The 13543-nt window shown below is 41.8% G+C and overlaps 1 protein-coding gene across 1 annotated transcript in view; it reads left to right on the top strand.

The window, feature by feature from the left end:
• LOC139244990 (pecanex-like protein 4) overlaps window positions 1-9766 on the top strand; it is a 28885-nt gene extending 19119 nt beyond the window's left edge. The window contains exon 7 of the mRNA XM_070871085.1: window positions 7056-9766. Within this exon, the coding sequence (XP_070727186.1) occupies window positions 7056-7307 (252 nt within the window). The 3' untranslated portion in view covers window positions 7308-9766. The remainder of the gene's footprint in view (window positions 1-7055) is intronic.
• Window positions 9767-13543: the final 3777 nt, after the last annotated feature.

Below are 13543 nucleotides of genomic sequence, written 5' to 3'. Positions count from 1 at the left end.
TCTATCCACGTCAGTACATTACCCCCAATACCATGTGCTTTAATTTTGCAAACCAATCTCTTGTGTGGGACCTTGTCAAAAGCCTTTTGAAAGTCCAAATACACCATATCCACTGGTTCTCCCTTGTCCACTCTACTAGTTACATGCCCAAAAAATTCCAGAAGATTTGTCAAGCATGATTTCCCTTTCATAAATCCATGCTGACTTGGACCGATCCTGTCACTGCTTTCCAAATGCGCTGCTATTTCATCTTTAATAATTGATTCCAACATTTTCCCCGCTACTGATGTCAGGCTAACCGGTCTATAATTACCTGTTTTCTCTATCCCTCTTTTTTTAAAAGTGATGTTACATTAGCTACCCTCCAGTCCATAGGGACTGATCCAGAGTCGATAGACTGTTGGAAAATGATCACCAATGCATCCAGTATTTCTTGGGCCACTTCCTTAAGTACTCTTGGATGCAGACTATCATGCCCTGGGATTTATCGGCTTTCAATCCCATCAATTTCCTGCCTAATAAGGATATCCTTCAGTTCCTCCTTCTCACTAGACCCTCGGTCCCCTAGTACTTCCGGAAGGCTATTTGTGTCTTCCTTAGTGAAGACAGAACCAAAGTATTTGTTCAACTGGTCTGCCATTTCTTTGTTCCCCATTATAAGTTCAACTGAATCTGACTGCAAGGTACCTATGTTTGTCTTCACTAATCTTTTTCTCTTCACATATCTATAGAAACTTTTGCAGTCAGTTTTTATGTTCCCAGCAAGCTTCCTCTCATGCACTTTTTTTCTCCCCTCCTAATTAAAACCTTTGTCCTCCTCTGCTGAATTCTCAATTTTTCCCAGTCCTCAGGTTTGCTGCTTTCTTATCCTAAGACTGTATCCCCTGGTTCTGGACTTCCCCCATCATAGGGAACATTCTTCCCGCATCTAACCTGTCCAGTCCCGTCAGAATTTTATATGTTTCTGAGATCCCCTCTCATCCTTCTAAACTCCAGTGAATACAGGCCCAGTCGATCCACTCCCTCAATAGCAAGAACGTCCTTCCTCAGATTAGGAGACCAAAACTCAACACAATATTCCAGGTGAGGCTTCACCAAGGCCCTGTACAACTGCAGTAAGACCTCCCTGCTCTTATGATCAAATCCCGTAGCTATGAAGGCCAACATGCCATTTACCTTCTTCACCGCCTGCTGTACCTGCATGCCAACTTTCAATGACTGATGCACCATGACACCCAGGTCTCGTTGCACCTCCCCTTTTCCTAATCCGCCACCATTCAGATAATATTCTGCTTGTAGGGCGTGAACATAAGAACATAAGAAATAGGAACAGGAGTAGGCCATACGGCCCCTCGAGTCTGCTCCGCCATTCAATAAGATCATGGCTGATCTGATCATGGACTCCGCTTCATTTCCCTGCCCGCACCCCATAACCCCTTATCAATTAAGAAACCGTCTATTTCTGTCTTAAATTTATTCAATGTCCCAGCTTCCACAGCTCTCTGGGGCAGTGAATTCCACAGATTCACAACCCTCAGAGAAGAAATTTCTCCTCAACTCTGTTTTATTCTAAGATCGTGCCCTCGAGTTCGAATCTCCGTCTCCCCTATCAGTGGAAACATCCTCTCTGCATCCACCCTGTCAAGCCCCCTCATAGTCTTATACGTCTCGATAAGATCACCTCTCATTCTTCTGAATTCCAATGAGTACAGGCCCAACCTACTCAACCTTTCCTCATGTCAACCCCCTCATCCCCAGAATCAACCTAGTGAACCTTCTCTGAACTGCCCCCAAAGCAGATATATCCTTTCGTAAATATGGAAACCAAAACTGCACGCATTATTCCAAGTGTGGCCTTACCAATACCTTTTATATAGCTGTAGTAAGACTTCCCTATTTTTATACTCCATCCCCTTTGCAATAAAGGCCAAGATACCATTGGCCTTCCTGATCACTTGCTGTACCTGCATACTATCCATTTGTGTTTCGTGCACAAGGTGCGTGAAGGTACGGTACTTACTCATAAGATACCCACTAACTATACCAGAAAAATTTGGGACAGGTTCATTCAAGTGTAAATGAATTTTTAACAGCATGATGAGTCTTAATTACTGCCAAACAACCTCTCCGGCACTCAATTTTCTTTTAGAAGTGTGGAGTCTCGTTCCATCAATTTTAATTATTGTTGGAGATTTTATATATCTCTCTTTCTATCCCATCTTTCTTTCCCCCTCTCTTTCGCTTCCCATAAATAATTTTACATTGAATTAAATATTCTAACTTACACTTCCTGGTTTGGACTCTGGGCCCGAAATTCACCTTCCCCGAAGGGACAGCTACCGCGGAGTTTGGGCGCCCGATCAAAAAATCGATCGGCTGCCGCAGTTGGGTACGTTCCCTCCCCGAGCCATATTCAGCTCAGGGAGGATTTCAGCGGTGTTCACTTCTGCCGGAAACTGTGCGGTAAAGGAAGGTTTCCAGCGGTGAGCTCTGCAGATGCAGGCCACTGGAAAGGGATTACTACAGCGAAATTCACCGAGGAAAAGGTAGGACTTTTCCTGGCAGTGCCCTCATGAGGTTTTCGATACGGTGTTCGAACGCGACACCACTAGGGCCCTTTCATAGGTAAAAAGTTTTATTATTGTTTTTTCATTTTTCAGCATGTATCCGCAGTATTTATGTTTTGAAAAAGTTTTATTAATTTAGTGTTTTTATTTCATTTTCCGCAGTATTTAGCTTTTGATATTTTATTAATTGTTTAGGCTCCATTAAACCTACTGAGTGCTGCTCAGAGGTTTGCACATACTCCTATACTTTTGTACAACTTTCAGGCCAGACTCTTTAGTGGGCTGCAGAGACCTGCTTGGCAGGGTTCACTCTGAGGATGGGAGGAGTGTTGGGAGGGCGACCCCTGGTCAGAAGCAGGGCGGCACGCAGGAAAAGGCATCGCCATTAGCACTGTGCAGAGAGGCAGCGGCCATGATTCGTTCATTCTGTGCCAGACCAGTGTGCTGGTCTCCGCAAATCCCCTGGGAGGACAGGCGCGCCAACGTCAGCGTCCTCATTCAGGCTAACATCCCCAGCATTGAAGCACTGACCACACTCGATCAGCTCCGCTGGGCAAGCCACATCATCCGCATGCCAGACACGAGACTCCCAAAGGAAGTGCTCTACTCTGAGCTCCTTCATGGCAAACGAGCCAAAGGTGGGCAGCGGAAACACTACAAGGATACCCTCAAAGCCTCCCTGATAAAGTGCGACATCCCCACTGACATCTGGGAGTCCCTGGCCAAAGACCGCCCTAATTGGAAAAAGTGCATCCTAGAGGGCGCAGAGCACCTCTAGTCTCAACGCCAAGAGCATGCAGAAATCAAGCGCAGGCAGCGGAAAGAGCGTGCGGCAAACCAGTCCTACTCACCCCTCCTCTCAACGATTATCTGTCCCACCTGTGACAGAGACTGTGGCTCTCGTATTGGACTGTTCAGCCACTAAAGAACTCACTTCAGGAGTGGAAGCAAGTCTTTCTCGATCCCGAGGGACTGCCTATGATGATAATGATAATGATGCAGAGAGGCAGCGGGCAAGGGAGGCAGCAGCCAGTGTGCCCGCCATCTTCACCGGCCTGAATCAGGATTGCGGTTGGCTGCTTGGGAACAAGGAATATCCCCTGTGGCTGCTCACTCCTCTGCGGAACCCCAGGGCAGCGCCAGAGAATGCATACAAGGATGCTCATTGTGCATCATTGAGCAGTGCATGGACATCCTTAAGCAGAGATTCCAGTGCCTGGGTCGCTCTGGTGGCACCTTGCAGTAATCGTCGTGGTCTGCCGCATGCTGCACAACCTGGCCATCATGAGGAGACAGCTGCTGGAGGTCGAGCCAGCAGTACCATCTGAGGAGGAGGAGGCGCAGGAGGAGGAGGATAATCCCCGTTGCCCCAGAGCTAAGAGGCGTTGACCCATCGCCACCCTGGAAGGGCCGGGTGCAGACTGGCCAGCACCCTCCTGGGAGGGTGCGTCCTTCATCATCATAGGCGGCCCCTTGAACGAGGATGACTTACTTCCAAACCAAAAGGGATGAGTTCATAGATGTTTCAATGAAGGACCCGATATTCCAGTCCTGAATTCCAGGGGTGGAAGATGCCTGTGCGTGGATTTATTTTAATGTGTGGTGACCGTTGCACATCAGCTTGACAGAGCTAGGCCTTTATCCAGTGGCAAAGGTTAATCAGGATGACTGGAGACCTGCTCTGCTGCATGGACCTAACGCGCACACAAATCGCAGTGTGGGCTGGCCCGTACCTCATTTGCCACACTTCCGCTACGGCCTTCCTGCTCCTCCGCTGTGCCTGGGCCCCGCCGATGTTCCAGCCCATGCTCTAACCGGCGACCTGGGCCTTGATGACATCACCCAGTTGCCCACAAAGTCGTCGCACACTTGGAACGACTTGTGCTGGAAGCTGTAGTGGCATGTTCCAGCTCTTTATACTCCCGACTTGCGGTGCTGTCCTCTCGCAGGTCGGGGTGGCCCACGATATTGCAGGAGCCAGGCGCTTCAGCTCTTATACTCCTGACCTGTGGTGGTGTCCTCTCGCAGGTTGGGGTGGCCTCACATATATATGGAGGTGCCTGACACCTCCCCTGCAATCTCCCTCCATGCATTATGTACTGCCTGTCTGCCAGGCCTCTCCATGTCCAGAAACAGTATTATTATTCTGTTTTCCACACCATCCATCAGTGTCTCCAGCTCCGTATCAGTGAACCTGTTCGCTCTCCTTGCACCTCTTACAGCAGCCACATCCTTCCAAACTCCTTCTCTCCCCGCCACCCCCAGGGCCTTGCTGCAAACCCTGGCCTTTTAAACCCTTAGCTGCATGCTGAATTTCTCAGTGGTGGTAACGATCAAATTAAGACAGCCACACCACTGAAAACTCCACTTTGGAAGGGTTCATTAGCGCTGTAACCCATTTGTTCACCTTTGGAGCTGAATATGGGGTGGCCCAGCCACGAAAACATTTCGACGCTAATGGTCACAAAAAGGTGGGGGGAGCACCAGCTTTCCAGTGGTACTGAATTTCGGGCCCTGTGTCTCAGTAAGGATTCTTCAATTTGATTGGTTGAAGAGGCTCAGATCACCTGTAGAGGGTGCCGCACTGACATGGTTCCCTAATTACCGTAAATTGCCATGCAAAAACCCACTAAAGGTCTGAGGGCAACTGTAAGCACAATGGATGGCAAGCACTGTTTGTTTGACGCTGACTGCAGAATCCGAACTACTTGCTTTCACCTTTAAAACATTACCTACCTATACCTCTTCCTCACTCCCACTGCAACTGAAATCCTCATCCAAACCTATCACTTCAAAGCTCTTTTTTTCCCCCTTACAAGTATTTCCTTACTGGCATACCCACCATACACAAACTACAACTCCTCTCGAACTCTAGTTTCTGTCTCGGCTGTGACTCAGTTGGTAGCATCCTTGCCTCTGCGTCAGAAGGTTGTGAGTTCAAGTCTCACTCCAGAGAATTGAGCACAAAAATCTAGGCTGACCTTTCAATGCAGAGCTGAGGAAGTGCAGCACTGCCGGAGATGTCATCTTTCAGATGAGGCATTAAACCAAGGCCCTGTCTTCTCTCGGGTGGATCTTAAAGGTCCCATGGCACTATTTCGAAGAAAAGCAGGAGAGTTATCCCTGGTGTCCTGACCAATATTTATCCCACAATCAACATCACTAAAACAGATTATCTGGTCATCAAATTGCTGTTTGTGGGAGCTGTGTGCAAATTTCCTGCCCCGTTTCCTACATTACAACAGTGACTACACTTCAAAAAGTACTTCAGTGGCTGCAGAGCACTTTGGGACGTCTGGTGGCCATATAAGGCGCTATATTTATATTATATATATATATATATGATGTATGCAAATGTATCTCTTTTTTCAATCCCACAAAGCTGTAATTTGTCTTCACTGACTGGCCCTTTGTTCCATAATAACACAGCAACTTCAAAATCCTCATCCTCTCTCTTTCATCTCTGGAATCTTTTCTAGCCTATGCTCTAGCATGCACACTGTGCTTTCCTGACTCTATTGCATGACCTTTCTGCCATTCTTCCACATTCTACCATTTAACTAACATACCCAGATTATTTTCCTAAACTACTTCTCTTCCCTATCGTCAAAATGCCTTTTTTTAATTCTCTTTGTACATGCCTTTGGTCACTGAAGTATCTATAATGTACCTTGGAACATGTATGAAAGATGTAAGATCTTGTTTAATACCAAGTTATGGTTTTGTACAAAAGATTTTGACTATATCCGATTATCTTTGTTTGCCTAACCGAATCATAACCACTGACAACTGTGTTGAGGAAACATTTACTTTAAGAGACTACGTTTTGAAGCTTTGATTCATATGGTATCCATTGGATTTTTTAAACTTCTAAAAAATTACATTGTAATGGTTTGCTAATATTGCCAACATTACTGTCAAAACATTCTTAGTAACAAAAAGTTTTAAAAAGAAACAGTAGTTTTAAAATAAATATGTTCAGTGCTTTTGGAGGCTAATGTAACCTGCGTCTTCAACCTTGTTCACTTCAATCAATAAATCTTTATGGTACAGGTCCTTCCTTCTAGGGTGAAATCTAATTTCCAGTTCTGGTAGGTTTGTTTTTGCCAGCTTGATCTTTCAAGTTCAATGTTTAATTACTCTGCTGATCATCATTCATTGGTTTATTGATCTGTCTTTGAGTCCATTAATCTACACAGACATAAATGCCAGCTTTTGAATGAGATGTTAAGCCAATGCCCATCTAATAATGCAGCTCTGCTTGAGTGAAGCTTGAACCCATAACTGTCTGACTCATTGGAGAGTGCTACTGAGCCATTTTGCAGTAAAAATCCTGGAAGAAGTGAAAATGTCTGGACATGTGTATAAAAAAAATTACTTCCGCAACAAATCATTTGCCCTAACTTTTTGTTATGGTAAAATTGAAATATAAAATGTATTTTTCTTAATTATTTGAGTGAATTAAAATTGTTCTGTTCTGTTTTGCAGAGCATGTATACAGGACGTGTGCTGTCGCTTCAAGAAATGTTGTTGCCGGTTGGACGATTAAATGCAGAAGCAATAAGAGGTCAGTGGGCCAACCTGTCTTGGGAGCTTCTCTACGCCACAAACGACGATGAGGAACGATACAGTATACAGGCACATCCTGTGTTACTGAGAAACTTAACAGTGCAGTCAGCTGACCCGCCCCTTGGCTATCCCATTTATTCATCTATGTCTACCCATGTGCCTTTGTTCTAAAGAATTTCATTGAAAGTACTAATCAGTGTTCAACACTGAGTTGTTACTACAGAATCGATGAAAGTAAAATGTTGCCCTCAATTATAAAAGTTGAGGCTTGGCACTTTTGTAAAATGTACCAAACTTCCAAATGGACTGGTATGATTAAGTGCTTTGCTTGGGACTTCATGCATCAACTATGCAAAAATTACTGAATTTATTGCCAGAATAATTTTTCTTAAATTTATATATTATCAGTTTTAATTAATGGATTTTTGTAGTCTTTGTATCCCTGGAAACAGATGGGAAAATCAACCAGGATTTCTATCCTGCGACTCTTGCTGGAAAATGTGTGCACGCATCAGCTATGGGGCGGAATTGGGCTCAGCTGTAATGCCTCCGTGTTTTAAAAGTATGCCAACACTTGGGTTAGGAATATGAAGATTGAGATAACTGAACCTGTATCCCAGCATGTCCCAGCAGCTTTGAAGAGGAGAGAGTATGTAGTACACTATGGGCGGAAAATTGTGACTCGCCGGGTCTGTACAAAGTGCGCATGGACCCGGCGTTGCCTCGCAAAAGCTGGTTCTCTGGGCGCGATGTGCATGCGCTGAAAACCGGCTTTTCCGATCTGTCAAAATTTCTTCAGACAGATCGAACACATCCCCGCAGGAAGGACATCCGCGTGGGAGAGATTGGGCTATGCACCCAGCGAATGTCCTTCAAAGTTTTACGCTTGGTAAAAGCAGGCGCATAGCTTACTTTTACCAGCACAACACTTTTTTTTAAAGTAGAAAATTTAAATTTAATTCTCATTTTTATGTTTAAAAACCCTGTCCATTTAAGGTAAGTTTATTTTAATCCAATTAAAACTCATTTAAAAAAAAAAAATCCCCCAAATATTTTTTTTTCAAAACAATTAAATACATTTAATTTCAATTAATTTTAAATGTGAGGTGTTTATTTATTGTGGTGTGTTTTAGGGGATTATTCTCATTGATAGTAATGGGAAATTGTACAAATGGCGTTCCCGTTATTATCAATAAGAATATTAGATAGTGATTGGTGGTCCATGTGATTGCAACATAGACGTCCATACGTGAAAGACAAATCCCCGTATGCTGCACAGCAAATGAAGGCCTCAGACCGGAATCGTATGTTTCTCTGGGACCAACAGGTAGTTTCGTAGATTTTTTTTCCGGGTCGGATGCGTTCGTATGAAAAAGCCTCCGACCGCAATTTTCCCCCCATTATTTTCTGCATAACAATTCAATATACTGTGTTGAATTGTAAATGTGAAACGGCTGTAAAATTTTTACTTCGTTAAAATAACTTTTGTCATGAATTACCAGTACTGAGAAAATGCTTATTTATATTTTTGATAAACTTATTTGACTTTAAAGTTACAGTAACCTAATTCAACACACCACAAATTTAACTCAGATTTTAGAGTTCCCACTGAGTTTAAATCACTTAATTATGAATAAGTTCTGGTAAGACAATTTTAAAATCTCATGTTAAAATCCTCCTTTGGCACACTGTAATTGCATTGGCTCATTTTGAATGTAGTATATATTTTTAAGAACTGCTTTCTTTTGCAACAGGAAAAAATGGGTTTACAATACTTAATTTGGATGAAGTATTTTATTTCTTGCTAGTTCTATAATTATTTTATTTTAAAACCTAGAATAATGATGGAGTGGTGAACTGGCACTGAGTGTTAGCACCACAGAATAGAGAACATAGGTTCAATTGCTATTTCTGCTCACTTACCAATCTGAGTTGTGCAAAGCATAGGCTGTGATAACAATCACAGGGAAAGTCAGAAGCGTTACACATAGATGGTCCCAAGCAGTTACTAGGAAATGCCAACAATAAACATTGGCGGCAACCAGCGAGTAGTCTGACTGATTGACCAACCTGCTAATCCATACAAAAAGGAAATAATGTACAAAAAATTGCAGACTTGGCATAATAGTAAAGCAAGTTCTTCTTTGGCTAAACAATTACATTCTGAAAAGGATTGTTTTCATTAAGAAACTATAAGATTGCAGGGTGTCAGAAAACATACTTCTGTGTCTGTATGCAAACATGTATATATTTTTTAAAAGGAACCATGCCATAAATTGTATTCAACATGATTAAAATGAGATCGTTAATAAACGGTGCATTTTATTTTTAGTACTGCATAGTTTAGTAAATAATCTTTCACTATTTCAGTATCCCTTTAACGCAGAATTTTATTGTAAGCAGTTTTTAAATGGGCAAGTCCTATTTTCAGAAATGAGTAATAAATTTTCAAATTGAATTTGTTATAAGTGTAGATTATTAGCGTATAATGAAATTGCAATGAAGACATGTACAGCCGTAGTTGACATTTATCTTTTATGACTTTTTCCAGGTTTAAATCTGTATATGTTGGAAAACCTTTTCTGTTTTGTGAACCTCTGTAAAATTAAAGTTTACTCCTATATCAGGAATGACCAAGTTTTATTGTCTGAGTTATTTAGGTGCATGCCATGAAGTGCCACATGCAAAGTTTAAATCCATGTTTCCATTACTCTTCATACATCTGAAATTGAAGATAGTGATGGACTTTGATGTTCTGATTTATCATGTATCCACCAATGAGGCAACAATGTAAAGAATAGTTCTTTCCAAATCTTCAGACCCACAAAATTCAAACAAACCAGCGAAAAGCAATATAATCGCAAATATTGTAGTACTGAGTTGCCTAGTCTTTGTGATCGACTTTGGCAGTTGTATATGGACCATAGGCCATAGTTTGGATACCCGAGTTTGATATGATAAATTTTAAAACATTCAGTCCAAAAAGTACTTGGAAAGCATTTTATTTAATTTATAAAAACTGATATGCATTTATGATGCTTTATAAATACTTTGTGCTCGCTGTATAGTATAATCAAGTGTGAGATGCAGAAATAAGCCGAGGTGGATTTGTGGCAATAAGAAGTGGTGGCAGGGTGGGCTCTGGCCTATGGGGACCTGTAACTGAGTACCCGAGGGGCACTCGGCCTCATGTATGAGTATTTGGTAATGAGTAAGCTTGATCCTAGTACTGGATTTGAGCACCGACAACATCAAATTGCTGCCTTTTGTAGATCCTTCCGTGTTGCTGAAAGCAGTCGCCTGTCTATTTGTCTGAGAAAACGCTGGCAGAACATGGACTTGTATATCTAGGGCCGGTGCCTAGCATGATTGGGTTGCAGAGAAGCAAGCAGCTGATGCTGAAGTTCTACACCACCAACTGGTGGAACCAGCATTCAGTGGAATATGATGTGTGCCCGTACTGTTAGGAGGATGCTGCAAAACACTCACACATCTTGGTCAGTTATACTGCTCTCCATGCCACTTGTGCAGAAATCCCAGTACCTTCTATTCACCTAGTAGGAGCTCAAATCTGTGCACGTCAATTGTCTGACAACCAATTAATAACTGTCTTCCTTGGGAATTGAGGTTGCTCCAAGTTACATAACTGGGGATGAGTGGGAAGTAGTCTCTGCAAGAGGTGGGAATTTAATTTGCTAACTTTACGTGTTTCAAATTATATGGTGTGTGCATGTGGGAAGTGTGACTACACCGATCACCAATGTAAAATGTTAAAATAATATTGATGATTTCTCTGTGTAATAATAGAACGGTTTTATTTAAAGTGATTTTTTAAAAATTGAAATGGAACTCGCAGTAAAAACTCTTGCACTAAAAAGTGCTCCAGACTAAAATTTATCACCAATGAAGTAATGCAAGTTCTAAAATGAGAATTTTTTGCCCTATTTTTAATGTAACATTCAAGCTTTTTCAGGGGATCATACTCCCATGCTAACATTTGCCACTATTTCTATATGAAGGTAGGCAAATATTTGGAAACTAAGTTAAGGAAAGCTAGAAACCACTTGTATTTATATAGCACCTTGCATAACCTCAAGACATCCCAAAGCATTTTAAAGCCACTGAAGTACGTGTAGTCATTGTTGTAATGTAAGGAAATGCTGCAGCCAATTTATGCACAAGATTCCATAAACAGCAATTAAATAAATACCCAGATCTTGATTAAGGCAGCAATATTGGCCAGGAGAACTCCCTTGCTCTTATGTTGCCATGTGACCTTTTTGCATCCAACCGAGAAAACAGACAGGCCTCTGTTTCACGTCTCATCTGAAAGAAGGCAATTCCCAACAGTGCAGTCCTCCCTCAGTACTGCACTGAAGTGACAGCCTAGATTATGTGTTCAAGTCTCTGGGGTAAGGTTTGAACTCAAAACATTCAGATTCAGGTGAGAGTGCTACCACTGAGCCTTGGCTCAGAAGGTTGTAGATTCAAGCCACAAATTAAAATGCATCTAGGTATGCTGTACAGATTTATGTTAACATTGTTGAATAACTAGTTCTTGGAGAGTACCCAGGCACTGTGCTGCAAATCTAATTTTAAAGAGGGATTCTGACCATCGGGACCCTTTTTAAGCATAAACTTTTTAAACAAAAATATTTGTGCAGCTTGAAGAAAAAGTTAATTTCATTTCAAAAATTTCATGAAGTGAGACTAAAGTGTGTGTTTTTGAGGCTAGGTGACAAGACATAGAAACATAGAAAATAGGTGCAGGAGTAAGCCATTCGGCCCTTTGAGCCTGCACCACCATTCAATATGATCATGGCTGATCATGCAACTTCAGTACCCCACTCCTTGTTTCTATATACCTGCTCGTTTAGAGCTGGCAAATAGCATGGAAATGTATGTAAGAGGATCGTTCAGATCAATGCATTTAATTACAACAACAGCTTTTATTTATATAGCACCTCTAACATCGATGTCCCAAGGCGCTTCACAGGAGCATTAGACAAAATCTGACACCAAGCCACATAAGGAGATATTAGGACAAGTGACCAAACGCTTGGTTTTAAGATGACAAAAATAGGCTAGCATTCAGTGCAATGCAAAGTCTTATCTCCAATTGTTACTCTTCAGGGCAACATATTACTTGTCCTGTCCTGCATGTATTATTTATTTGCATAAAACTGTTGTTAGCTAACATCTTGAATAAAAATGTGAAGAGCTATATACTGAATCCTTACAAGAGCTGGGATATCTTCTTTCCCTTCTTGTTCATGCACTTATGCAGGCACTTAAAAGCCTTTTAAAACGATAATGGGGAAAATAAATACTACATCAAGTCTGGGCCCATACTTAATGGGCGTAGTGGTTATGTTACTGGATCAGTAATCCAGAGGCCTGGATTAATAATCTGGAGATATGAGTTCAAATCCCATTGGGGGAATTGAAATTAAAAAGCTGGTATTGGTAATGATGACCATGAAAACTACTGGATTGTCGGAAAAACCCAACTGGTTCACTAATGTCCTTTAGGGATGGAAATCTGCCGTCCTTGCCTGGTCTGGCCTATATGTGACTCCAGACCCACCAATGAGGTTCATTCTTAACTGCCCTCTGAAATGGTCTAGCAAACCGCTACAACAAAGTCAGCACTGTGGGAGTACCTTCACCGCACGGACTGCAGCGGTTCAAGAAGGTAGATCATCACCACGCAATTATGGATGGGCAATAAATGCCTGCCTTGCCAGTGACGCCCACATCCCGAATGCAGAAAAAGAACTGCACCAAAAACACTAACATCCATATAGGTACTTATGCAAACATCCATCAAGGCAATATTTCAATTATCGAGGCTATCCTTCTGTTAAAATGATTTAATTGTAGGGATCGATTGGAATAGTATATTTCTATAGTGGCATTGGTTTGATTAAATTATTCAAGGTGGCACAATTTGCATCTGAGCATAAAGGAAAGTGACTACCCAGAGCAGATGAAGGAATGAAAACAACCCTTTTAACATTACATAAATTTATTATTGTTGACCGAAGTTTTCACTTTGAACTGGGCACCAGTTTCTTATCATTTAAACAAGGGTTGTAGCAATTGTGACATAAACAAAATCACAAGCTGCATCAACTTTTAATATCACTCAACCGCTCAAGGCTTTTCTGATTTATTTTAAAAACTTAAGTGAATAGAACACAATGTACAAAAGAATAATTGAGTTTAAGGGTTACACAATAAATACAATATAATTAATCACATTTGTTTTTAATCTGTACATACATCCTATCAATTTCTTACATTAGAAATTTCTATGTCCACATTCACATTGTAATTACACTCTTCTGCCAGTGAAGGTGCTGCTGCCCACTTGGCAAAAGGGTGTAAATTACAAGGCGAGAAGT

Source organism: Pristiophorus japonicus, unplaced genomic scaffold (genome assembly GCF_044704955.1).
Source record: "Pristiophorus japonicus isolate sPriJap1 unplaced genomic scaffold, sPriJap1.hap1 HAP1_SCAFFOLD_2096, whole genome shotgun sequence".
Lineage (NCBI taxonomy): Eukaryota > Metazoa > Chordata > Chondrichthyes > Pristiophoridae > Pristiophorus > Pristiophorus japonicus.
Note: the sequence above shows the minus strand (reverse complement) of the source record. Positions and strands in the feature narration are given on the sequence as shown.